The sequence below is a fragment of the Malaya genurostris genome, chromosome 2 (genome assembly GCF_030247185.1).
Source record: "Malaya genurostris strain Urasoe2022 chromosome 2, Malgen_1.1, whole genome shotgun sequence".
Classification (NCBI taxonomy): domain Eukaryota; kingdom Metazoa; phylum Arthropoda; class Insecta; order Diptera; family Culicidae; genus Malaya; species Malaya genurostris.
The window spans coordinates 221,735,284-221,761,624 of NC_080571.1; the positions used below are offsets into that span (position 1 = coordinate 221,735,284).

Below are 26,341 nucleotides of genomic sequence, written 5' to 3' on the forward strand. Positions count from 1 at the left end.
GAACCGGTATAATCGAAGTCGGTTCGAGAAAAGTGACTGGGATCCATTTTTGAGTCTATTGCAACAATTTTCGGTTAATTCGGTTCGGTTGAAAGGAAACCGGCCGAAATTAATTTGTCAGGCCGTCTGCTGACAATGACAACCGATTGGAATAGTTTTGAGGCGAGTTCAGAAATTATTTTACGTTTTTTACTTCGTCGCTTTTAGTGACGATATACATATTTTAACAATCTTCACCCTGTGATTCCGGAAGTCAGATCCGGAAGAAATTCAGGAATTCAATATGGAACTAAAAGATCTTTCATTTTAATTTGAGTTTGTACAAATAGGTCAAGCCATCGCTGAGGAAAGTGAGTGAGATCCATTTTGGAATATATATGCATTATTTCCGGTGCTTCCGGAATCGGAAATCGAGAAATAGGATAGCCGAAATCGATTTGTTTGGTTGTCTACTGATAATAGCTACCGATTTGAGTAGTTTCGAGGCCAGATTAGAAATTGTTTTACGTTTCATGTTTCGTCGCTTTAAGTGACGGTATCAAATTTTTAACACATTTTACCCTATGATTTCGAAACCGAAAGTCAGCTTCGGATGAAATTTGAGAGTTTTATTTGGGACTATGATTTGAATCTAAGTTCGTTAGAATCGGTTCAGCTGTCTCTGAGAAAAGTTAGTGCACTTATTTTCATTTTTTTGCACATATCACCCTCTAATTTCGGAACCGGAAGTCGGATTCGAATAAAAAGAACTTTGTATGAGGTTACAAGACCTTTCATTTGAATCTAAGTTAATGGAAATCGGTGCAGTCATCTCCGAGAAAAGTGAGTGCACAAAAATTTTACATAAACACACACACACACACACACGCATACAGTCATTTTGCATACTCGACGAATTAAATCGGATGGTATATGACACTCGACCCTCCGATTTTCAAAGTAATTGCATAACCTTTCTATTTGAGAAAGCCAAAAAATATTACTGTTTTGTCTATTGTAAGTTAGTGTCATGTGCATTTAGTGATAGAACCATGTCGAAATTCTTGCAAAGTAAAGAGCATTTGCAGAAATTCTTGATTCGTAACGTTTTTTTTCAGAAATGTTCTGATGAATCCCATTAAAATCCTATTGAATCCTTTTCGACTTGTGAACATTGGTTCAAACGGTTCAAATGTGGAGATTTTAATGTAAAAGACAAATAACGCACAGGTCAACCCAAAAGATTTAAAGATGTCAAATTGCTAGGATTTTTGAATGAAAACAATACCCAAACTCAAAAACCAAGGCCGGAAAGGTTAAACGTTAGTTGCAAGCCAAATCTGATCGACTACTTGTAATGGGAAAATGGGTTCCTCATGAACTGAATGACAGGCAGCGAAAAACGTTGAGCAGAACTTGCTTTCTCGGCATGAAACAATGGTGTTTCTGTTCCAGATCCGTGATCGCGAGATGAGAAATAAATTTATTTTGAGAATCCCCAACACCGAAAAGCATGTGTCGATTCTGACCAACCATCGACATCAACTGCAAAACCCAATCGCTCCGGAAAGAAAATAACCCCCCCCCCCCCTCACACACACAGTGAAAGCGGTCGAGAACATCATTTCTGAACTCAGATCAACTTTTGCCTCACACGCCATTCTTTCCAGACTTAAGTTTAACGTGACCATTCAACATATGTCAAAAATATTACATTTTTATAGCAATATTTCGTTGTTATCTTCTTCCTTAGAAGAGAGGCACTCTCAATGCTATCCAGCGCATGAAGAGGGGCAGCGATACGTTATTGACGCTTCCTTCCATTGATTCGGTGTCTCTGTTGTTAGCATGAACATCGTTATTGCTTCTATTTGCCTAACTAGACGTTGTGTTGTTATCTGGATCTGACATACCTTATTCTACGTTGGTTGCAAGTGATGGTTTCGTTGATGAGAGTGTTTCATTTTTGTTGATGGTTGTCACAGAAGTACTGGGCTTGTTTGGGGCCGGTGAAGCCGAAGTACCGTTATCCTTGAGTGTTTACCATAAAAAACAACGTTTTGACAAGTAGCCATCTGATTATCATAAGTGACAGGTGATTGACACGGAATCCTTGGTCACTGAACGAAAGTCACATATGAAGGTATAACCTTTTTTAAGCGCATGCATAGCAAACGTATGCCATTCAGAATCCTGTGGAAAAAGTTCTTTCACATTACCCTTTCGATGGAAGGAATCTCTTTGTATTGGGACATCATTTTCCAAATAAATTAATCGCTAGTGACTGACGGAGGATCATACAAACGAACATCTACAGCATTCTTTTTAGCATTAGCATTAGCATTAGAGACCGCCCGTGTGTTGCTACTCCGTTATTGATCTGGACCAATTGAGATTGCAAAATGATTTTTTGAAGTAACATATTTGGGAATAACACATTGTTTCACACTGTGCAAACTGTATTGAACCATGCATGCTGATCAATACCGACGCCGGCCACGTCCGAATGCAGATCTACTTGGGAGGGAAAGTATTGTTAGTTCGATGCATGTTGCTACTAAGAACCGAGGAATCCTCTGCACATGCATCACAGGAGAGGATACTTTGTTAGTAAATGTTTTAATAATGTTATCATGTGTTTATTGCTCTGGGTAGCCGGCTACCAAGAATGTTTTAAAGTATTATCGTTTTATGTGTTACTTTGTGCTGGCAATATAATGCACGAAACAGTCAATCTCCGAAATTGACAAAACTCCGGACAGCCGGCTGTCGAGTATGCAGTCACTCGTTTATGCATCTACCTTTCGCGTTTTTTTTTTAGTCATGCAAAAAAAACACATTCCGATTGATAAAAAAAAGGTATCATCTCACTGCTAGGTGGATTAAGCACGTTTTCATTAATGAAACTACGTGATACAAAATAAACGAGCGAATAGGATTTAGACAAAAAAGTTGATTCATTGCATTGAAATATTCTAAACAGATATTATAAAATCATTTTAAATCACCAAACAAAGGTCAACAGATTTCACACGCGTCTTGATTCTTTATTATTTCCGATTCTTTATTATTTTTATTATTTTAATTGTTTATTGAAATTATTAATTGGTTATATTAGTTGATCTGGGCAGCCGGCTACCGAGAAAAATATTAATTTACTGTTTGCAATATTAATATCAAGTGTTTTGCCTTTCTCATATAGAAAGGCTATGCAATCACTGTGAAAATCGACTTTTTAACCTAGGCCCGGAGGGCCGAATGTCATACACCATTCGACTCAGCTCGACGAACTGAGCAAATGTCTGTGTGTGTGTCCGTCCGTGTGTGTGTGTGTGTGTATGTGTGTGTGTATGTAACAAAAATATGCACTCACTTTTCTCAGAGATGGCCAAACCGATTTTCACAAACAAAGATTCAAATGAAAAGTCTCATAGTCCCATAGCCTGCTATTGAATTTCATTCCGATCCGACTTCCGGTTCCGGAGATATAGGATGATATGTACCAAAAAAGTGAAAAAAATATGCACTCACTTTTTTCAGAGATGGCTGAACCGATTTTCACAAACTAAGATTCAAATAAAAGGTATTATAGTCCCATAGCTTGCTATTGAATTTCGTTTGAATGCGACTTCCGGTTCCGGAGTTATATGGTAATATGTGAAAATTTGAGATAAAGTTTACACTCAATTATCTCTGGAACAACTCAACCGATTTTCGCAAACTTAGATTCAAATGAAAGGTCTTATAATATCCTAAAAATTTGTGGAACATTTTATCTGGATCCGACTTCCGGTTCCGGAACTAAAGCGTGATAAGTGGAAAATTACCAATTTTATTAGTATTTTTCCACGAACGATGGTTAAAAACAGGTACAAATCCCATAAAACTGTCTGATAAATTCTTCTAGTTTGCAGAGCTTGTTAGTTTGTGGGCATAAAAACTTAATTCGGCACTACTGGTCCCCTCTTTTCCTGTTCCGAAAGCATCGAAAGTGGAGAAGAAAATCTCCTTAAACTAAATTCACTTCGATTTCTCTGCGATGCTTGAACCGATTTTCACAAATCTTGATTTGAATTAAAGTTCATACTGTCTTTAAACCTACCGTTAAAATTCATCCGGATCCGACTTCCGGTTCCGCAGTTACAGGGCGATGAGTGTCAAAGTTTTCAAATCGCCATATAGAGTGACAATATGTACAACACCGAAAGAAGAAGAAAACACAAAACGAACAAGGCGTGCTTTGTTCTATTTCGTACACGTTGTGTAGTGATGTCAATAATAATAATAACAATCCTACTACATGTTTCATGCTGCTGATTCATGCTGTTTATCACGCAGTAGTAACAGAAACGCAGGTTCGTTTCGTTAGATTTAGTTTAATTGGTTTAAACGAAATAGAGCATGAGATAGTAAATATAAGTTTAACTACAGTTCGTGCTCGCATCGCATCCGACGCAGTCCAAAATTTCTTACGGTCGCGACGACAGAAACAAAGACAATACAGTGCAGTGAACAATAGAGTGTACGAAATGGGCAAATACGATTTAACAAAGCCTGAAACTTGGCCTACAAGGCCAAATTCAATTTGTATTGATTTCAAGCGCTGCAAAGTTAGACCTGCAGCAACCGAAATTGAAATCTTGCTTAAGGATCGAATGCATCTAAACGTTAATGATGTTAGTGAGATTCAATTCAACAAGGCGTCGAACTGTGTGTACATTATGTTTAAACGTGAAAAAGATGCAATTGCATTTGCTTCGGTTAATAACGGGGTGCACAGTATTGACCATGACAATGTTAAATATAAAATCCCTGTGTACATGGTGGACAATGCCATAGAAGTACGCGTGCACGACCTTCCCCCGCAGACCAGCGAGGGGTATGTTCGGGAATGTATGTCGCAGTACGGTGAAGTTCTTTCCATCGAAAGGGAAGTATGGCGGAATTTTTTTCCGGGTATCCGGAATGGCGTGCGAGTAGTACGTATGCAACTACGTAAAGCAATTCCATCTTACATCATTTGTGGGATACATCCGTGTAAAACGTTGATTACGTATGAAAATCAATTGGTTACATGTCAGTTTTGTGAACAACCTGCACACTACGGCAAACCTTGCACTGAAACTGCTAAAACAAACAAAACAAACAAAAACAAGGACAACCGCTCAACAACGGAAACTAGTGAATGCAGTGCTCCTGTTTCAAAAACACCTTCACCATCTAACCAACTATCAACTGCAATCAATGTACAAAGCGCATCTGCGGCAACTGCAAATGAACCCAAGACGGCGATCAACAACGAAAACAAGGAAACGGAAACCGCTCACAACTCCAACGATATAGCAATGGATGATACGAGTAACGGACAAAACGACCTCCAATCTTCGCTAGAAGGAAATGGAAGCTCCTCTCCCCCTAGAAGAAGGGTGACAACGAGATCCAACAATAAAAAAATAATTTTATGTAACAAAAACATGGGTAAATCGGCCACGTAAAGCTATACGCAAATTGGCCTGAATAAAAATTGTTAAAAAAAAAAAAAAAAAGTTTAACTACGTTCAAAACTGTTCCAATTTGTAGGTCATATTTGTTGGTTGCAAACGAACCAACTTCGGCTATTCCGTTCATCTGAATCCGGTTTCGGGAGAATTGGAAATAGTGATTAGAAACTGCAAAAAGGATCTCACTCACTTTTCTTGGAGATGGCCGAATAGATTTTCACAAACTTATAGGTTCAAGAGAAAAGTCTTACAGTTTCATACGGAATTCCTTAATTTGTTGTGGATACTACTTTCGGTTCCGGAACTACAGGTTAAACAGGTTTTATAGAGTTTGTGAGATTAGATCCGAACAAATTATCCCATTCCTATTCAATAAACAGCTGTTTTTGCGAATTTCACGGTTATATTTATGATGTAATGAGTAATATGAGAAAGGCATCATTACACCACTAGGTGGATTAAAATAGGTTTTTTACTATATATTCAATATACCGATATACGTTATCTCTGTTATTAACTTTGTAATATAAACGGATTTGCGCAATGGTTGATTTTTATCATTCATTTTATAATCCTGAAAGACAATCAATAACATGGAAGAAGAAATCATTCCTAATAAAACTTTTCTCCGAAGCTAGACGGAAATTGATAGGTTGAATAAAGAGATGATTTAGTAAAATAGAGTAATCAGAAGTAAAACATAGTAAAATAGAGTAATCAGAAGTGAAACATCTTATAACTGAAAGAAAAAGGAAACTCCTGCAATTATCGCCTTTTACGACATGGAAGCAGGAACCCAGTGGATCTATTCTTGGTTCATTTTTTTCCGCCGGATTCCACACGGCATCTAGGCTGGTACAGTCCGGAGAGAGCTAGTAGGTACTATCAATCTCCTAGTGGACCCCAGCCCCTCGAACATCTACAGCATTCTTTTTCTATACAAACTGGCATGTTTTATTTGATGTGTTTATGCTTGAGCCAATTTATCGAAAATCATCCCTGGGTTATGGAGCTACTGAATGAAGAAATGGTTACCCAATTGTGTGCGCGTTATACAGTCCTGAACTTGCACTCAGAGACGACTTTCGATGCTTAGAAATTTGAACGTTTTCATTGTCTTTAGTGAATTGAGTTGCTTCTAACTCCTTATAGAGCTGAATGGGCACAACATTATTTGTCTTCATTTAGAGGTTAGTCAAATTTTGTGCTAGGGCACATAACCGTTTACATTATTTTTACGTTTCGTCTTTAACTCATCAGTGCAGAGCAGTTCAAATTGATCTGCTTAGTGCTAAACTCGGCAGTTCAATTTGAACCGCTAAGCAGACGTAAAGTTTCTGCTATTTACAGCGGTAAAGTTTCTGCTATTGCTTAGCGATTCAAATTGAACTGCCGAGTTTAGCACTAAGTAGTTCAATTTGAACTGCTCTGCACTGATGAGTCAAAGACGAAACGTAAAAATAATAAAAACGGTTATGTGCCTTATCACAAAATTTGGCTAACCCCTAAATGACCAAACCTGCATCGGCCAAAAATAGTCGAAAACACGTTTTCCTTCGGCACGTCAGAAAAGACATTGCACTCCGTTGCAAAACAAAAAGTGTTCTGTAAATAGCAGAAACTTTATGTCTGCTTAGCACTAAGCAGTTCAATTTGAACTGCTCTGCACTGATGAGTCAAAGACGAAACGTAAAAATAATTATTCGTCTTGTTCAATTCGAGCAAATGCAGTTGTTTAATACCAAGATACATTTAATCCCTAAGCAAATTTTCAAGTTCTCGTATTGAACATCAAATTTTGCACTGCCTGAATTTGTGTTCTTTCAAGGTAAGTCCAGTGTCGGTAGCTTCTGTTCATTTGTTTTGCTCATTTCGAAATCGACCAATACACACACAATATTGTATATTGTTTCTGCCGTTCCGACCATTAGCGGTTTAGTTTTATCAGCAGATTGTCTTGGATGAGATGTGAAAGCGAACCGAAACTTCTAGAACCTCGAAACGTCGCTTGTGTTACAACTGAATAAAACTAACGATGTTGTGTATATATCAATTTTTTGTCATGAAATTTTCCAATCACACAATATTACATATTCTTGCACGCACATTCGCGTGAACTGTGAAGGTGACGCTCTGTGTAATAAAAATTTAATATAAATTGCTTTTATTTTCAAACGAAATAAAGTTCGTTTCGGTTAAAATTTCCATTACTTTTCGGGCCCAACTCATAAGTATTATTCTAGATACATTGATCTCAAACTATTTTTAGATACACCGGGACCAAATCACACCCCTTCGGTTATGTTTCTGTCAATAACGTCCCGATTTTTGTGTTACCAACGCAAAAAGTAATAAATTGAAACGGTACCTTCAATTTAGTTATCCGTGTTAGTAACCATAGAAATGAATTAATCGGTTACGTGCTATTGTCGTCAACCATAAACAACTCGTACTTATTTTTTTTATTTTGTTACAACCGTAGTGCTGTAGCGTGATGGGGGTCTTCTGCAATTAATTGGTTCGTCGAATACACAATACATCAAAGTGTCGCTAGCTAGTCACATGTAACCGCTCTGCTACCGTGACCAACAAGTCATCGTCCGAACGGGCCGCTATTGTACCTCGAACTCTACGCCACGATGTGAGCCCTGAATGGCTTTGCGGCATCCATTTACCATCAGAGACACATGCCACACTGTACAATTACCGATGTGCGATCAAATCCAATGCGATTCCATAGTACTCCTCTATTTTGATGTGCGTGATTGAATATGCTTCCGAGGTTTCTATTATTTATCGTCCTGTCTGTTGAGCACTACGATGTTTTATGCATCCTGTTTAATAATGTAATCTGCCGTACTATTCACAATCTGTTCGCATATTTACAGAGAAACTAATGAAAATGTGAGCTGACCTGACAGTGTCACAGATGTGCAGTGAACTGTGCCTCAATTATCACGTCAATCTTGTATCGTACGTATGCCATAAAATCATAATTTTTCCATGCAAACTTTATAGAAATTATCATAATTCTGGTATTTGTATGCTCGAAAAATTTGAAATTCTTTTGAAGAAAACTTTCAGATGGGGTACGTAGCTTATTTTATCAACAAATCATTTGAGGTAGTTTACCAATGAGCTAATCCTTTTCTGCCTAAAAAAATTCATCTAAAGAGATAACTCTCGAATAGAGCATCCGTTATAACCCGTAAAAACTTGTGCATATCTGTATGTTTACTAGTCGTTCAGCTGTTGCTTAGATGCAGTAGTGATTTGCCTATCTGTGCATACAATAAACTATGTCCAATCAGCTGAAAAGTTGGCGATTTTATAAGTTTTTTTTTGTGTGTGTTTAACTGCTTGAGCGAATTAATCGAAAATCTTGCCAGGGTTTTGGACCTACTGATTGAAGGAATTGTTAGCTGCCTTCATCACTATACAGTCCTGAACTTGCACCCAGAGACGACTTTCAATGCATACATTAGAAAAAAATGGCTCGGTGCACGAAGCTTCGAGAAAAACGGTGAGATTTTATGCAGAGGGGTTAAGGAATTCGAAGCAGCGGAACAAAAAATGCTTCGAAATAAATCAAAATTACGTGGAAAAGTAAAATAGACCCAAGGATGGCTTTTATCGTATCAAAGAACGGTCACCGGCAACTCTTCACACGGTTGAATCAGTGCTATCAAAGAGAGACGGATATCGTCGCAGCAGCAAAAAACAGGCATGGTTCATTTAACATAAAATAGACACCACTGCGAGAGCGAATTTCTCTCGATGACCTGTCTGAGAATCGACGGTTAGCTCGCTGCTGTGGGGATTCTCTCTGAAGCAACAAACGGTCGCTTATTCTCGTTTCGCAATCCGATTCTGTATGGGCAGTGGATAATTGCGATATAATCATTTTACTATTGCCGCTTATATAACCTTTTTTAAGCTGTGTCTATGAAAATGTCTGTGAATGCTCCACACAAGGGTTTTGAAGTATTGCAACCTAGTATGAGAATCATCAAGTCGAATCATCGATTCGATTTTCTGCGATAATTGTCAACTTGCGATTCTCTCTTGGGAAATTCCACACAGCAACGATCATTATTAGACTGTAAATTTTTTCAAGGGCCGTGAAATACTCAGAGTATGAAGTGGAGCGAAGAAATGTAGAACAATTCTCTCGCGGTTCATGCACTGACAGACTCGAGTTCTTGTAGCATCTTCTACCTGATTGAAAATGATGTATACATTATAGATAGCAATATAGCAGCTTCTATCAAATTTTCGGCAATCACCAACACTGAATAGACCGATTTTATTGTTTTTATGACAAGAAGGCTCGTACTTTGCAATGTGTCTCGTAAGAAAAAAAGCACTCAATAAGTTTAACGCTTCGAATGTCAAATTATATAAATACCATAATTTAAACATAAATTTCATTCCATAAGTATGCAATGTAATAAAACATTCATGTGTAATATTTCATTTAATATTCGAGAACCAGCAGAACAAGTGCGAAATGCAGACTTTGATTTATTACTGTGAAGCAATGCTGTTACATGTTCATGGTCCGTAAGCCGCATGGTGTAGAACTTCCCAGTTGAAAACCTCCAACCAGCTTTTGTCGTATGTGAATCGAATTAACAGTGCAACATCACCCTAGATTTATCATTCTAATTGAAAGTTTGGTGTATGGGAAAAATTCTACCAAATTTATTTTCAAATACAACTTATTTTAAGCGACTCAGTGCATTAGCAGTTTATTTCCAACTACTAACGCCACCTAACGGTTTAACGTATACCACTTAGCAGACAATAATTAATACTAATAATTACTGAAGTGACGAAAAAAAGAATCTTAATGACGACTTTTGTAGTGTAATAACATAATAGCTTTCAGCAGCTAAACATATTAGATACAAGCTACAACAAAATCAAAGAGAATTGATTTTTGTCATTTCGATTAAACATTACTTCTGCATATGTAAGTCAAGCTAAACAGCATGAATCAGCAGCATAAAACTTGTAGTAGGATTATTGTTATAATTGACATCACTACACCACCGGCACGGTATTACTGCAGCTATGAAAATTGTATATTTTTTCAAATAAATTTCAAATCATTGACATTCTATTATTCTCTCGGTCGCGCTTATCATAAAATAGTTGAAAATTTTACCAACCGAAGCACCGTCTTTTACCAATATCACACATCAATAGCAGACATTCGTAACCTTTTCGTTTTCTTTATAGCGTGTACGAAATAGAACAAAGCACGCATCGTTCGTTTTGTGTTTACCTCTTTCACGTTGTACGTACCGATGATGTACATATTGTCATTCTATATGGAGGTTTGATAGCTTTGACACTCATCGCCCTGTAACTGTGGAATCGATCGTCGGATCCGAATGAAATTTCACAGTAGCTTTTGACACAATGTGAGTTTTAATTTAAACTAAGATTTATAAAAATCGGCTCAAACATCGCTGAGAAATCGAAGTTAGTTCTATTTTTAAAAGTTTTGCCTTTCTCATATAGAAACTCATGTAGAAAACCGACTTTTGAACCGAGGCCTGGAGGACCGAGTGTCATATACCATTCGACTCAGTTCGTCGAGTACGCAAAATGTTTGTGTGTGTATGTGCGTATGTGTGTATGTAACGTTTTTTGTATTAACTTTTCTCGGAGATGGCTGAACCGATTTCACAAACTTATATTCAAATCAAAGGTCTTTTGGTCCCATACAAATTCTGATCCTGAATATTATTTGGATCCGACCTCCGGTTCCGGAGTTATGGGGTAAAATGTGCAAAAAAAAGAAAATATGTGTTCTAACTTTTATCATAGATGGCGCAACCGATTTTCACAAACTTAGGTTCAAATAAAAGGTCCTGTGATCCCATACGTAATTCCTGAATTTCATCCGGATCCGACTTCCGGATCCGGAAATATAGTGTAAACTAAGTTAATTTTTTTTACCATCACTGAAAGTGGTGGAAACCCTTGGAAAGTTTTCTAAATCGACCTCCAATCTTTTTCAATTGATAGTTTTTATCAGTAGATGGCCAAACAAACTGATTTCGATTATTCTTTTAAGAATCAAAGAAAGTTATTTTGAAGAGTACCACAGTATTATATATGATAGTATGATTGATATGAGAAAGGCATCACTACACCACTAGGTGGATTAAAACAGGTTTTTTTACTACTTTCGGTGCTTCCGGAACAGTGAAGAGGGGGGGGGGGGGGGGGTTCTGTAGTGCTGAATGAAGTTTATATGCCCACAAACTAACAAGTTCTGCAAACTAGAATATTTATCAAAGTTTTATGGGATTTGTATTTTTTTTGAACATCACACTTATCACGCTTTAGTTATGAAACCAGAAGTCGGATCCGGATAAAATGTTGTAAAAAAGTTATCTATAAGATCTTTTATTTGAATCTTAGTTTGTGAAAATCGGTTGAACCGTTTCCGAGAAAATTGATGCTCATTTTTTCTTTAATTTTCACATATTACCATGTTACTTCGGAACCGGAAGTTGGATCCAATATTCAATAGCAGGCTATGGGACTATAAGACCTTTTATTAGAATCTAAGCTAATCGATTCAGCCATCTCTGTCAAAAGTGAATGCATATTTTTTCCATTTTTTTGGTGCATATCATCATGTATCTCCAGAACCGAAAATCGGATCGGGATGAAATTTAATAGTAAGCTTTGGGACCATGACATGCCTTCGACTCATTCGTGCATTAGAAGCTTATAAAGCAAAGTCTTGGCATTACATTCATTTTGTGGAATTTGGCCTTTCTGTTTCAACAGACTTCGCAGCCGATTCTTAGTGTACAGAATATCATTGCATGGCTAGTACTATGGATCCTACTGACACTAAGAATCTTTCCAGGTCGGGGCTCGAACATACGACAACTGGCTTGTAAGACCAGCGTCCTATGCATTGAACAGCCAACCCGGAATTAGAAGCTTATGTTGAACTGTTAATGCCACCTCGAGTTTTAACATTCACTAAGCAGAAGTAATGCTCTTTTGTAAACAATTTGTGCTACAAAGTGGCTAACGAAAACAAGTGGCGATTTTTTTTATTCTGTACTGATGATTTCAAGACGAAACATAAAAACAAGAAAATTAGTGATGTGTACTTCGCACAGATCCATGTGGAACCAATATTAAATAAAAATAAATAATAAAAATATTTTAAGTTACTGTCTCACTTGTGGTGCCTCCTGAAAATGGATTTAATTTAATTTAATTTATATCGTTTATTTATAACGGCTTTACGGTTACGGTTTCGGTCGTTCGCCGGGAAAAATAGATTTCATTTTCACAATTTGCGAGTGGATCTCACAGTACCTGTATTAAGTTTTCGTGATTTTAGCCTGTTTTGAATAAATAATATAGCTTTCACCTACCGATTTTTTTTTAGGAATATTTGTTCAAAAATTAGAAGTTTAGTTTTAATCGCTACCAACACGAAACAGATCGAACTGGAAAATTATGAACGAAAAGTTGCGAAAAGAAAAGAATGGACTATTGGAATGAATAGTTTAGCTGCTTTCCCAACATTTCACTAAACTAACATGTTATCTCTTAAATGTCGTAGGTGTTCATGGTTTTTTAAATATCAACAGAACTATCTTGGCGACATATGAAGGAGTGGATTTAGATTAAATTGTAACATTAGGTATGCAGTTGTCCTGTATGCTGAAAACCGATTACGAAATCTGTCCGAGCGGATGTTCTACTGTGGGAAGTAATACCTCGACTAGATTTTGCTTTTACACTTTTGGTAAAACGGTACTTTTTCCACATTTTCTATCCATTTCTGTTCTATTTTCTCTGAGATGACAAACAATCCCAGACGAGCCGATAATGGTATAAGTGACGTAAACGACATATCACACCTTTTCTGTCTGATAAATTTTCTGGAAGATGACTGAACCGATTTCGATAATTTTAGGTTTGTTTGAAAGCAATCCACAGATCAATAATCAATTTCTGAAGATTAATGCTGAACAGCTTCGATTCCGGAGATATAATCGTATAAATGACGTAACCGAGAAACCGCACTTTTTTCAATCGCACCGTTTTCTCGGAGATAATTCAGACGGTTGGAACAAGCTTGGACTCATTTTGAAATTACATTTTGGTAACAGATCATGTTCAAAAAGATTATTCGGAGTTCTTTTAGTTCTGGTTATATAATCGTATAAATGACGTAACCGTCAAATTAGGGATCATTTGTGCAGCTTACAAATGGATCAAAGATCGTCTGTAAGCGTTAGAGCATGTTTATGAGAAATCCTTGTTTTAATTTGGAAATTATTGAACGTGCCTACTTTTGATTCAAAAATAGCTCAATTGTGGAAATGTTATGAATGACTAGAAAAGGGCATTATCCCACCACTAGGTGGAATAGGAAGCGGTTTTTAATTCGATTGTCCCAATAATGTGTTCATTGCTCTGGGTAGCCGGCTTCCGAGAATGTTTCGAAATTCTTTTGCATTCTGTAAAGTCTCGGTATAGCTTTTCATTGTTTGGATTTTGATAATTTAATTTGTTTCAAAAGCCTCAGCATTCGATTGTTACCATACAAAGCAATCGGCTGACTAATGCCACTACGAATCCTTCCAGGACTCGAACATACCTCAAACGGTTTGTAAGACCCGCACCCTTTGAGTTGAGCCGCCAACCGATATATGACGGTAAGATACTACATCCATCATAAAAGTCAATCTTTTTATATGAACCTGTATAACAAGTGTATAGAAATTTACATCGTACATTTACAATCAAATAATTTCTACGATTGAATTTCCCCTCAAGACTTAAATCGCTACGAAATCCTTACACAGAAAACAGTCCGCAGTTGCAAATTGAATTCTCATTTCCTTTTGCTACGCCGTAGGAAATGCTTTGACAATTATCTTTTCATTAGTCTAATTTATGTGCTAGCCCTCTCAACGTAACAACATTCGTGCAGCAAATTGTCGTCACGTTGCTATCTGAATGTTTACCCTACTGTAGCGTAAACGGAACTCAGCACTGTATCGCGTATGATTAACGGTAAATCCAATTTAATCCCAGCGATAAAAAAATATTTTTTTACTGCCAGGCTCGCTTTGCAATTCGAACAATTTGTTCGGCTAATGTTAGCCTGTCTCAAAACTGGCATTCAGTTGAGCTAAAAATTATAACGCCTGGAACGGAAACTCACCTCAACTGTGTTGAGAATTTTTCTCAACTATTAAACAACTAGCCTGACTTATCTGGTTCACAGACTATCGTTATCAGAGCATTGTGAAGTCGGCTTTTAACTTCAATTCATCGTGGAGAACTGATCTCCGTTGATAATAATACATTTATTATTGGTTCATAAATACAAACTAAAACCGCAATTCTGCGTTTGACATCCGAGAACATCGCATTCGCGGTATCGTTCTCATCGCTGTTATTATTTTTTGTATTACAATAATATTCTTCTTTCACCGGTCCCCTTCCACCAGCGAACCCCGATCCGACGAAATCGGTATCATCTTACATATCATAGCCGTATTCATTGTTGTGTTCAATTAAGAAAGAATTTATATCAATTTATTTCACCCAGTGCCGGTCGGGCACATGGAACTGAGCGAGTAGCGCCTTGACACAATTCGAAGCATATGCATCCTCTCAAGTAGAGTAGAGTTCGCAGTTCGGTTTGATTGTCGGATGATGCTTCTACACCCGATGCAAAGTGCTCCACAAGTGGACTGCACTCTTGGTAAGCATTCTTGATCCCAAACGATAAGAGGAGTTTGCATAATGAGAAAATGATTTCTGTATGCCAGGTAACAGTGTGGTTTTACGGTAGATTTATATCATCATTACTCAGTTGATTTTCTACGAGTATTTGTTAGAGTTTTTTGAGAGGATGTTGCCCCACTTAGGATGTTTGAAGTGATTTGAAGAGCTTTAGCACTTGCAACACTTTTTAGAATGTTCTGTGTAACTTATATAGTTCCGTACTGTTGGATTATGTAGTATTTAATTATAAGGATAATTGAAAGTACAAAGTGATATTTTAATTGTAATTTTAATTGAAGGGAGCTTTTCCTATAAAAAGGAGTTTTTGCACGAAATGAAGGAAGCGTGGAATAAAAAATAACCATTGGTTTTTGTATTTTTCCATTTTTATTTAGGTATTATTCTTTAGTAGAGACTGCTACCGCGAAAATTTTATGTAAAACCATTGAGTTGTTCCTGAGATATGGTTGCTCATGTTATTTTCGCAGGGTGTGCATTGTAATGTCTCAAAAGTTGATTCTGGAACAAACAATATTTTATGATTTTATTTGTTTTCTTGTACTCTTGGAAGCGCCGTTTTTGTTTTTCCATGAATTTTTTATGAAAACTACAAAAAAATTGGATAATTTTGATTTTTTCCCGTTTCTGTTTTCAATTAATAATCATTTCTATTTTTTTACAATTTTCTCACAGATGTTCCGTTTAAAATTTCACAAACTTTCATCCGATTTAATTTTGTTTTAAATCGGTCAAGCTTTAATGATCGTACATACCAATTTGACAGTTTCTCCCACTTTGAGTAACCATATATCAGAAACAACTCGATATTTTTACATAAACTATGCGTTGTTGCAGTTTCAAATAAAGAATAATAACTACACAAGAATTTAAGATTACGAATTTCGCGGGAAAATACAAAAAATGCAGTACATTTGGTAGTACGAATTTTATCTAACAACTGCGAATAAAAATCATAAGCAAATAATTATCAGATGATAATTATTTGCTTATTAAATCTCAATAGGTTCTCCTTTTAATTCCCTTTTTTCGAAGGTAATTTATAGTTCAATATGAACTGGAAAAATACACAAATTATTTATCAAACATATTTTGCACAAAAACGGATATATTTGACGATGGTTTTGATATTCTGTATTCATTCATTTTAAAAAAGACAATTTTGTTTTGTTTTGAATCAACAATATTTAGCAAAATTGTTGTGACGTGCTCTGAACAATAATGAATAATGAAAAAACCAAAATGAAAAAAAGAGAAAGAGACAAATCTTTTTATTTGTTTGCGTGTATTTCTATTCGCTACGTATTGTCACTGCTCATTCCGACACTTTGTATTGCGGCAAATAAAAATTCAATGCATTAAAGATTTGAATTTCTTCATTGTTTTTTATGTGATAAATTTAGTACATTTGAACGGGAAAATACAGTACATTCAAGGGGAAAAAACAGTAGGGGAGAACGAGGCAAAAATGGCCACTTTTTGTTTTGCACAAAAAAATGTTGCGGAACATATTTTCACTCGGAATGTTTTATACTGTTCGAAAGCTAACAGAGGTATTTTGGATACTTCATATATTTTGGCCTACCTAACAAACTTTATGGATTTAATCGATGTTAAGTAACCCATGTTGCATCAATTTGAAGGTAATCATTACCTATTGCGGAAGGGTTTTTCAAAGATATTACAACATTTGGTGGATATTTTTACAAGGTGGACCAAAATAAAATTAATTCTAAAGTGGGCCAAAATACCTCTGTCACCCTACAACCTTCAGTTACAAAACGCATTCGGTTTGTGGTACAGCTCCCCACTTATACGGACGCAATCTGGCTCGGAGTGTACCAACCTCATCTCAAAATGGGTGGAGCGGAAATGGCAGTCACATTTTGACACCAGAATCAATTATTAGACATGACCAAATATTCTGTGTACATGAAATTTATTTGCCTTAACTATTTCGTTCATTAAAAATGACGTTTCATTTCAAAATTACTGATTTTGTCTCGAAGAAGTTGTAGGAAATCGATAAACGTTAAATTAAACAGTATGTGCCTATACAAATAAAAGTTTTTTTTTTATTCAATAATGTAATATAATTTTAGGCACACTGCTTAAGCTCTAAGATGCCAAGGGTATTTTCTAATCTTAATTAACGACAAACCTAAAACTAGAATAGTATCATTAGACTATGTCATCTCGGGTTCTTGTAAATTCAGCTTTCAGCAGGCGAGCGGCAGTGGTCGATGAATTGAGTGTTGCTTGAGTCTTCCAGATGGCGTTAGTCCGTGTGGGTCCGCGGGAAACACCCCCAGGCTACGAAGGCCCGGCGGGTGGCCCGCATGCTGGTTTTCGACTGGAGCGGTCTTCCGTGGGCGGTGATGATGATATTGCCGAAGCGAAGAGAGTTAAAGAGAAGTAAATATTGTGGAAAACGTGGTAAAAAGGGGATGTGGGAACAAAATGTCTGAAAACGACAGAGATCTTATTAGTTCCCATCGAGATGGTGAAGAGACAGGGAAGGGGGAACGAAAAAGTTAGTGAAAAAAAGATCTTGATGGTGGACAGGGACGAGGATCGAGAAAATCGGGCGGATGTTAATGTCAAACCTGTACGTGGAGATTATACTTTCTGAGCGAGGAATAACACATTACACTTGTATATCAATGTGTTTAAGGTACTGGTATATGATAAGCATATATAAACTATCCCGACTCGCCAACACATCCCGAACCGGAACCTCAGGCGGTCTACCTCGGGCCCTAAGGGATTCCAGTAGCTCCGATCTGACGTCGCGATACTCTACGCACGACCACACGACATGCTCGATGTCCTGATAACCGTCGCCACAGGTGCAGAGACCGCTCTCCGCAAGCCCAACACGCCGGAGATGTGCGTTGAAGGTGTAGTGGTTTGACATGAGCCGCGACATAACACGAATGAAATCGTGGCTCACGTTCATCCCCCTGAACCAAGGTTTCGTCGATACCATAGGGATAATGGAATGTAGCCATCGTCCCAGTTCGCCATTGCTCCATGAAGTTTGCCAACTTTCGAGAGTTTTCTGACGAGAGATACTGAAAAATTCATTGAAGCAGATTGGTCTTTCATAAATATCACCTTCTAATGCGCCCATCTTAGCCAATGAGTCTGCCTTTTCATTGCCCGGAATGGAACAATGCGAAGGGACCCAGACTAACGATATTGAATAAGACCGTTCAGATAAAGTTCGCAAGTGTTCTCGTATTTTCCCCAGGAAACATGGCGGATACTTTCCTGGCTTCATTACCCGGAGAGCTTCTATTGAGCTTAGACTGTCCGTGACAATGAAGTAATGGTCTTTGGGCAAGGTTTCAATGATCTCGAGGGTGTACTGAATAGCAGCTAATTTTGCGACGTAAACTGAAGCCGGATCACTGAGTTTGTACGAAGCGGTGATGTTCTGATTGAAGATGCCGAAGCCTGTGGACTCGTTGATGTTTGATCCGTCAGTGTAAAACACTTTTTCACAGTTGACTGTCCTAAGTTTATTATAAAAAATATTAGGGGCTACTTGAGGGCGTATGTGATCCAGAATTCCACGAATCTCTTCTCCCATGAATGTGTCGAAAAACACAGTAGAATTAGAAGTATCCAAGAAATGAGCACGGTTGGAAACAAACAAAGAAGGATTAATATTCTGAGCCATGTAATCAAAATACAAGGACATAAACCGGGTCTGAGAATTGAGCATTGTCAAAGTCATTTACGAATTGATAAGTATGATAAGCTTAAAAATGCTCAGATGAGTCAGGGTGATATTTTCGAAATTTTCTTTAGGAGCACTGCATGTCTTTCAAAAAAAACCCTGTATGTATGTATGTATGTATATATCTATCTATGTATGTATGTGTGTATGTATATATGTAGGTATGTGCAATATACATATTAACTAAATAAAACAAACAAATACACGATGATGACGAAAACTGCAACCAAATTCATAAAGCTTGCTTCAGATAGAATTGGAACAAAGACAATTGCCTGTATTTCAGTTATTTATTATTGAATTCAAAATCTTTTTTTATACAAATGTACGGTTTTCTTCATACTTTAAAAAAAAATACGGATAAAATTATTCGTCACGGTTTCGAAGGAATTCTCGAATTTTTCCTGTAACACGGCTCATTAGGCGGCGCACACCTACATCTTCATCAACATCTGATTGATGTCTTTGACAACCTTTCCCTTTGCCTTGAGAGTCTCCTCTTCATGGTTGCCCAGTATTTCTCAATAGGGCGGAACTGGGAGCAGTTGGGTGGGTTAAGGTTTTTCGGAACGACTTTGCTGTTATGACAGCTTGCCAAATCTAGCCAAAACATTACGGGATGGTCGTGGGATCGAATGAATGGCAAAATTCGTTTTTGGAGACACTCTTTTTGGTATAGTTCAATAACATCGGTCTTATTTGTAACGAAAACTTTCGTTTTTTTGTCACAGCTGCAAATGCCCTGCCAAATCATAAATTTTCTTTCAAATTTGTCGGCAAAAAAAAATTAAAATTTGGCTGGAACATCCCCCCGAGCCGTTGCCCAGTACAATTTTTGACCTGGGATTAGCCCGAAGTTAGTCTTGACATAGGTTTCATCGTCCATCAGAAGACACCCGTCGAACTTGGTCAGCCCCTGATCATATAGTTTCCGAGCATGAATTGTGACCATACTATTCTGTTTTATGGTCCGATTTGGCTGTTTGCTAGCTCGATTCGACTTGATTCCTTCCCGGAGTCGAGTTCTCCTCACGGTACTATGGACAGCACCGAATTTTCTGGCCAAATCACGGTCCGACAGATTAGGATTCCTCTTAATCGTCTTCAAAATCTTACCAAGCAGTTTCCGGTCGATAGTTCCACTCCGACGATTGGCTTGAGACTTCCGAATCGTCGTCAATGTTTTTTTATACCGTTTGATAACGCGCCATACGGTATTTCTGGGCGATTTTAGGACACAAACATGAACACACTTATCAACAATTTTATAAAATCTGTGATGACAGTGACTGTGACAGTGACCAAGTGGGCACCATAGCCTAGGAACGTCTGTGTGTTGATTTAAATAGAAGCTCATGGAAGCAAAGCTTATCAAGGGTCCAGTGTAGAACTGAAGCAAGGGACTGCTGCCACTGTGACTACTTACATATGAATATTTTGCATTATATATTTTGAAAATATGTGAACATGTAACATCTTTATTTGAAAGAAAAATACACTAATCAAATTAACGTCAAATGTTGGTTTTACGTTAAGGCTTAAAACGACATTTTCAAAAAAATATATTGTTCTGCACGGATAAAAATCTATTGCCGGTACCATGATTTTTTAATCATGAACCATGTGTTCTCATGAAATTTCATGAGCAAAATGATTGATAACAAATGATGATAATTTACATGAAAGATGTGTTATTGTTCATGATATCAATCATTTTGCTCATGAAATCATGACTTATTATTCATGACAGACATTTTATCATGATTTCATGATTTTTTATCATCTCTTCATTCAAGCAACACTAATGTATCCATCTAAATCGAGGCAAGTCAATTTTGATTTGGCAATATTATCTGTTGTTAATTTATAGCATCGCTTACATGCAATCATTACACTCTAAACTAAACTTTTGGTTTACCAAAAATTCCATCAATGTTTACTCATGCAATGAAAATGTATACACAAAGCCTACCTTGAGCCCTATATTCCTCCGAAAGCCCAATTAAACATTGAATTGATCTGAGTTATTTATTTCCTATACTGTCACAACATGCTCGCCAAACCGACCGATTTGGCTATTATCTCGCACAGCATTGGAATGTCAGCTTCTCCGAACGAGTATCATATATCAAACTTGTCGCCAGCATTGCTACTTTAGACACATCACATTGCCTCCCGATTTGCTACCAGCAGTCAGCAGAAAATGACACGACGGTGCGCCACATAAATTATAAACCATTTAATACACGCAGCAACTTGTGCCAGCATTCATTTTTCCTTCTTGGGATTACCCACCTTGCCTGCGATAGGCATGCAACAGTCGGTATCTTGTGCACTTGCAGGTACCGATTTCCAGTGAAGACGCGCACTAGCAGTGTTTATGTTGCAAAAAGCGCGCCAATTTCTTCGCTGGAACCGGGTGCTACCTGATGCGGTGGTTTCTAATAGCACGTGCTTTTGCCATACAAGTGCATCCATTCCAAGGTATCGCGGTGAACAGCTTTCACTTTCGATGTTCCTTTACTTTACTAAATGTACTCGCCTTGCCAGACAGCTAATCTAATACGACTTTCGTTTTCTGTTCCGTTTTTTTTCACAGAGAGGAGGTGAAGAATCACACCGTCAAATGGGGCCAAAAGTTCGAGTTCCCCTGCAAGATGACATCGAATGCGTCCACCGGGGTGCTGGATCCTTGCACGGTACGAATATCGGTGCGGAAGGAGATTAAAGGTGGTAGAAGTTATCAGGTACGATTCGGAGCGTTACGTTTCATGTTATTATACATTACTATAACTGGTCGATCGTAATTTGTCCGTTACAGAAATTAGGATTTATAGATTTAAATTTAGCTGAATTTGCGGGTTCTGGACTAACGTCCCGGAAGTGTCTCCTGGAGGGTTACGATACCCGACATCGACAGGATAACTCCATGTTGAATGTGTCGATACGAATGCACATGATTCAGGGTGATATTTTGTTCAAAGTGTAAGTAGTGTCGTCGACGCGGTTGAAATAGAAAGAATAGTTTCATTATTCGAACAATTTCTGTCATCTGCAGTCCTTCGCCAAGTCCAAAATCAAAAACGACTCCCCAGGATAATCTCGGGCTTGGTCTGCAATCTGTGTCCGTTGGGGGTTCACCTGCGGTGGTAGCACCGGTAGCTGCCAATCGTGTCTCTACCAAAGACGATTCATCGATCACGTCTGGTTCGTCCGGCTTCGATTCGTTAACCAAGAAGAAAACTCCCCTGTTCGCGACAGCTGGTAAATATCAATTCTATCATAAAAGGAAAAAAACAAATGAGACCTGTCTGACTTCCTGACTTCTTAGATTATCAGCAATCCATCGAGCTGGATCCACAGTCCTTTTTGGTGACCGATTCCGGTATATCTGAATCTTCCGAACCGCCATCGTCACTGTTAGACTCCACTGCCTCTCAGGCGACACTTCCTTCCCTGCAAACGCACTCCATGGTCAACAACGCGCAGTGTCCCGTGGGCAGTGGATCAGTAGGATCTGGTGGAGCAACGTGCGCAACGGTAGCCACGGCAACGTCCGGAACGGTACCCGGGAACATAGAACTGGGTCATTCCCGTAACTCGAGTAACACTAGTCAAGTATGTTCGGTAGCCATACCATGTCCGGCAGAGTTTCCGGTACAACGTTTATTTCCGTTTCTTTTAGATGTCCAAAGGGTCCGGTTACAGTAGTTTCTCCCAGAGTCAACACTCGCGGCAAAGCTCCGAGGGCGACTCGGGACATCAAAGGTAAGTTGGTAACGATTCAGTTTTCCGTTTCAAGTTCAAACATTTTACGATTCCTCTTTCTTCAGACACTGTGCAAAACTGTTATTTATCTTTGTGTTTTTTTTCTGTTTTGGTTTGTACTTTCTCACTATCTACTGAACAAAGCCTCACACGATTTTTTACTCCCACCAGATTCGTTTTTATTTTCTGTTTTAAACAATTCTGAATTTCGCTTGTATCATTGAGAGATCGAATATTTTTAGCAGTCAAATTGTATAAAATCGCGCTTGAACGATCCCGCATTTTTCGCCCATTCGAGATCGTCTGCTGCTTCTCGCTCGCAGTTAAGCAGGTGCTCCATACAAAATTAAGCCACAAACTGCCTTTAAGCGAATCCAATCCCACCTGTCGGAAATTGACTGTAGATTTCGCTATACCCTCGTAAACACTAGTTTGCACCTTGTATGCTCGTGGTACCCATCTTTCTTCTTTTCTCGTGTACCGGCAGTCTATGGTCTATGAAATGTAGGCCCATATTTGAGCTTAGATAATAACCATAACCATCGAACAGGGTCACATGTTTTTTAATTTAAATTACTGCAGAATGTGTGTGTGTGGGAATAAATTTCGAGAATGATTTTTGCTAAAAAATAATGCTAATTTACTAACTCTAGACATACGCATAAGCCATGGAAAACGTCCTACTAGTAAGCCAAATATTAAGTGAAGAAGTAAGTTTTCATCATTTTAATACGAAGTTAAAAATTTATGATTAGTGAAATATAATTCATTGTCCATAAACTTCGAATAAAAAACATTCTCGTTTCTATAACATTTCTAAGGCATCTGGAATTTAATAAAATGATTTTCTAGAATACTTGAAGGTTGGACTCGAACATACAAATAACTGGTGTGTAAGATCAGCGCCATATGCGCCGAACCACCAGCCAACTCGTTACTCAGCTTTCTAACCAGAAATTCACACTTTATAACAAAAAAAAAACGGGTTTTGTGCACTAAAAAGTGTTCGATTTTTGAATGAAATGAGATACATCATTCGAAACCAGTGGTAATCGAATGACACAGCATACAAACTACAAGACAGGGGAGGTAGAATTTCTCAACCAATATTTCCCAAATAGATTCAGACTAGGATGGTAATACGTAGCAAAATGCTTTCGTGATGCAAAAGTTCCTTTCTGGTAGATACCAATTGAACAGAAAAAATAGCTTTTTGTATCACGTCAGATAATGTCCTTTTGCCTCTAGCAAGGATACTCGTGCTGTGAAACTTTCAGATCCTGGATTTTGACGCCAAATGAACACGAGCCTTTTGAACTGCTCCCACACTTATATGTTCCACCCCATATATAACAGAAGACTTGGCTCAACCTTACTTCGTTTCATAATAAAGATTAGATTCAAAAATTCATTTTTGTTGAAATCAAACGTTAAGAGATTTTTGCATCTGGTAATTGGAAGGTATTAAATTGAGACAACAAGCCGGGTGAGGAAGAATTTTTCCAACAAATGTAAACCAAATATGTGGCATGCAGTCAAAAAATATCGTGATGAAGTGCCTCGAACTTGGACCTCACGAACATTCCATTTGAGTGAATCCCAACGACCTTTTGCGAAGGTTCCAATTTATCGTATTTAAACATTTCCGACGGTCTTTCCCGTCAACGCCATATTAGCACTATTGAACCAATCAAGTCACTTACGACACTTCGTATCACCAATTCATGCCATTCTATCAGTCTACACGAGCAAATGACTTGCTTCGACTGAATTTTTCAACACGTTTAAGTTTCCCGCTGGTTTGGTTTAGAAAACAGAAATGTTCCGAACTTTCAATATGTCACATCTTTTGTAAAACGTTACTTATAGACCTTGTGCCCGATTTAGCAAATTTCGCAATGGAACTTTTTTGAGTAGACCCAATTTGCGAGCAAATTACACAACCATACAAAGTGCTTTTGATCTATTCTCCCCCACCATTATTTGGCTAAAGACATTTGAGGTATATTTTGGCATTAAAACCAAACAATGGGTTGTGGTTGGTGCCAAAATATTTAGACTAAAGCTTAGCAGTTCTAAGTTTAGGAGAATGTCTGCAAATTCGTTTCCTGCTACGGTGGTAAATATTTTTTTGCACATATCTCTCGTCTAACTTTTCCTATTTGAGTGCTTAACACAAATAAAAATGCTTCAAGAATTATAAGTTTTGAATTTTGAAAACAAAAATGCTTCTTGGTTCACTATTTTCCATTCTATATTGAGAGCAAAAGTAAGCGTCGATTCAAAGTTGCAGTTTACACATATTAAATAATAAATATTATATCGAGCTTTCGAAGGTTGGCAATTTAGTATACATTCTGCTTTTAAACTTTGTACATAAAATAAGTATCAAACTGTTACATGAATACAAGGATTGCCAAATTAACCCCCAAAACACACATTCTGCAGTATATTACGAATAATCTATCTTTTCTACCCTGTGAATACCGTATCCTTAGGGTATTGAATCTGGTGTCGCCGAAAGTACAACCAAAAATCGAGAATATCGTCCACTCTCCACCAACTGCAACCTAACACTTATGAATAATTAATACATGAACGGTTACCAATTTTATCTTTTTGTTCGAATTATGTGTGTGTGTGAGCGTACATAAATAATCTATCCAAACTATGAACAATTAATATTCTCTTAACAGTGCTCATCTGATTAATATCACTATGAAATTAACTCCAGTCTACATCGCAATAACTCAAGGGCCAATCACCAAACCTGTAAATGTGTGCACAGTGAGTTGAGCGCAATACGGATCGGTTACTAACTCTGACATCATTTCAGCATACTAAAACGGCAGAGCTAAAATGTCCTAGATATGGATATAACTCTGGTTGATCTAAGCAGAAGCAATCTATTTTCTCTCTACTCACATCGTCTGGCGGGTCGAGTTTCGAACGACAAGCCGAGTCGGCTTGGATACTCCCTAAATCTGGTTGGCGGTGCATCAATTCTCCATTGACGTCATCGTTGTCATGTTTTGGTCCACTGCAACTCCCTTGGTTGTCCTGCTCCACCAGCACCAGGACCACCTATGACGGATGGTATCCCATTTAGAGTGTAGACATTTCAGCTATTTCATCATTTGACGCTGGTCGTCGTAGTAATATTTTCATCCTATACCACTCGGGACCAAGTGCAAAACTACACCAACCATGATGACGTTAATAGAAAGTAAAGGCGACACTAACGACGACGACGACGACGACTAGGAAGAATGCAAATATGAACCGTGGAAATTGTGTGCAATAAAAAAAGCAGTGCCTTTCGCTCTCCTAGTGGAAAGTTTTATCTCATCAGCAGCGAGTTCCTTTGGGGAGTAAGATGCTTCATCAGCATCATTCCGAAAGCTGCTTGACTGTCATGGTAACTTGGTATAATATGAAAGCATTACTATCATGTAACATGTTGTGTTCTCTGAGGATTGGGCTTGGACAGTCGAATCATTTTTTTTTTTAATGTCATTTTTTTGTTCCTTCGTTTCCC

At 37.8% G+C, this 26,341-nt stretch overlaps 1 protein-coding gene across 12 annotated transcripts in view; it reads left to right on the forward strand.

Moving 5' to 3' along the window:
• The window catches only part of LOC131427691 (uncharacterized), a 242,696-nt gene that overhangs the window by 171,656 nt on the left and 44,699 nt on the right, over positions 1-26,341 (forward strand). For all 12 annotated transcript variants that reach the window (XM_058591110.1, XM_058591106.1, XM_058591109.1 and 9 more), the window contains 5 exons: positions 21,635-21,782; positions 21,857-22,020; positions 22,094-22,299; positions 22,367-22,653; positions 22,721-22,803. In XM_058591110.1, the coding sequence (XP_058447093.1) occupies positions 21,635-21,782; positions 21,857-22,020; positions 22,094-22,299; positions 22,367-22,653; positions 22,721-22,803 (888 nt within the window). The remainder of the gene's footprint in view (positions 1-21,634; positions 21,783-21,856; positions 22,021-22,093; positions 22,300-22,366; positions 22,654-22,720; positions 22,804-26,341) is intronic.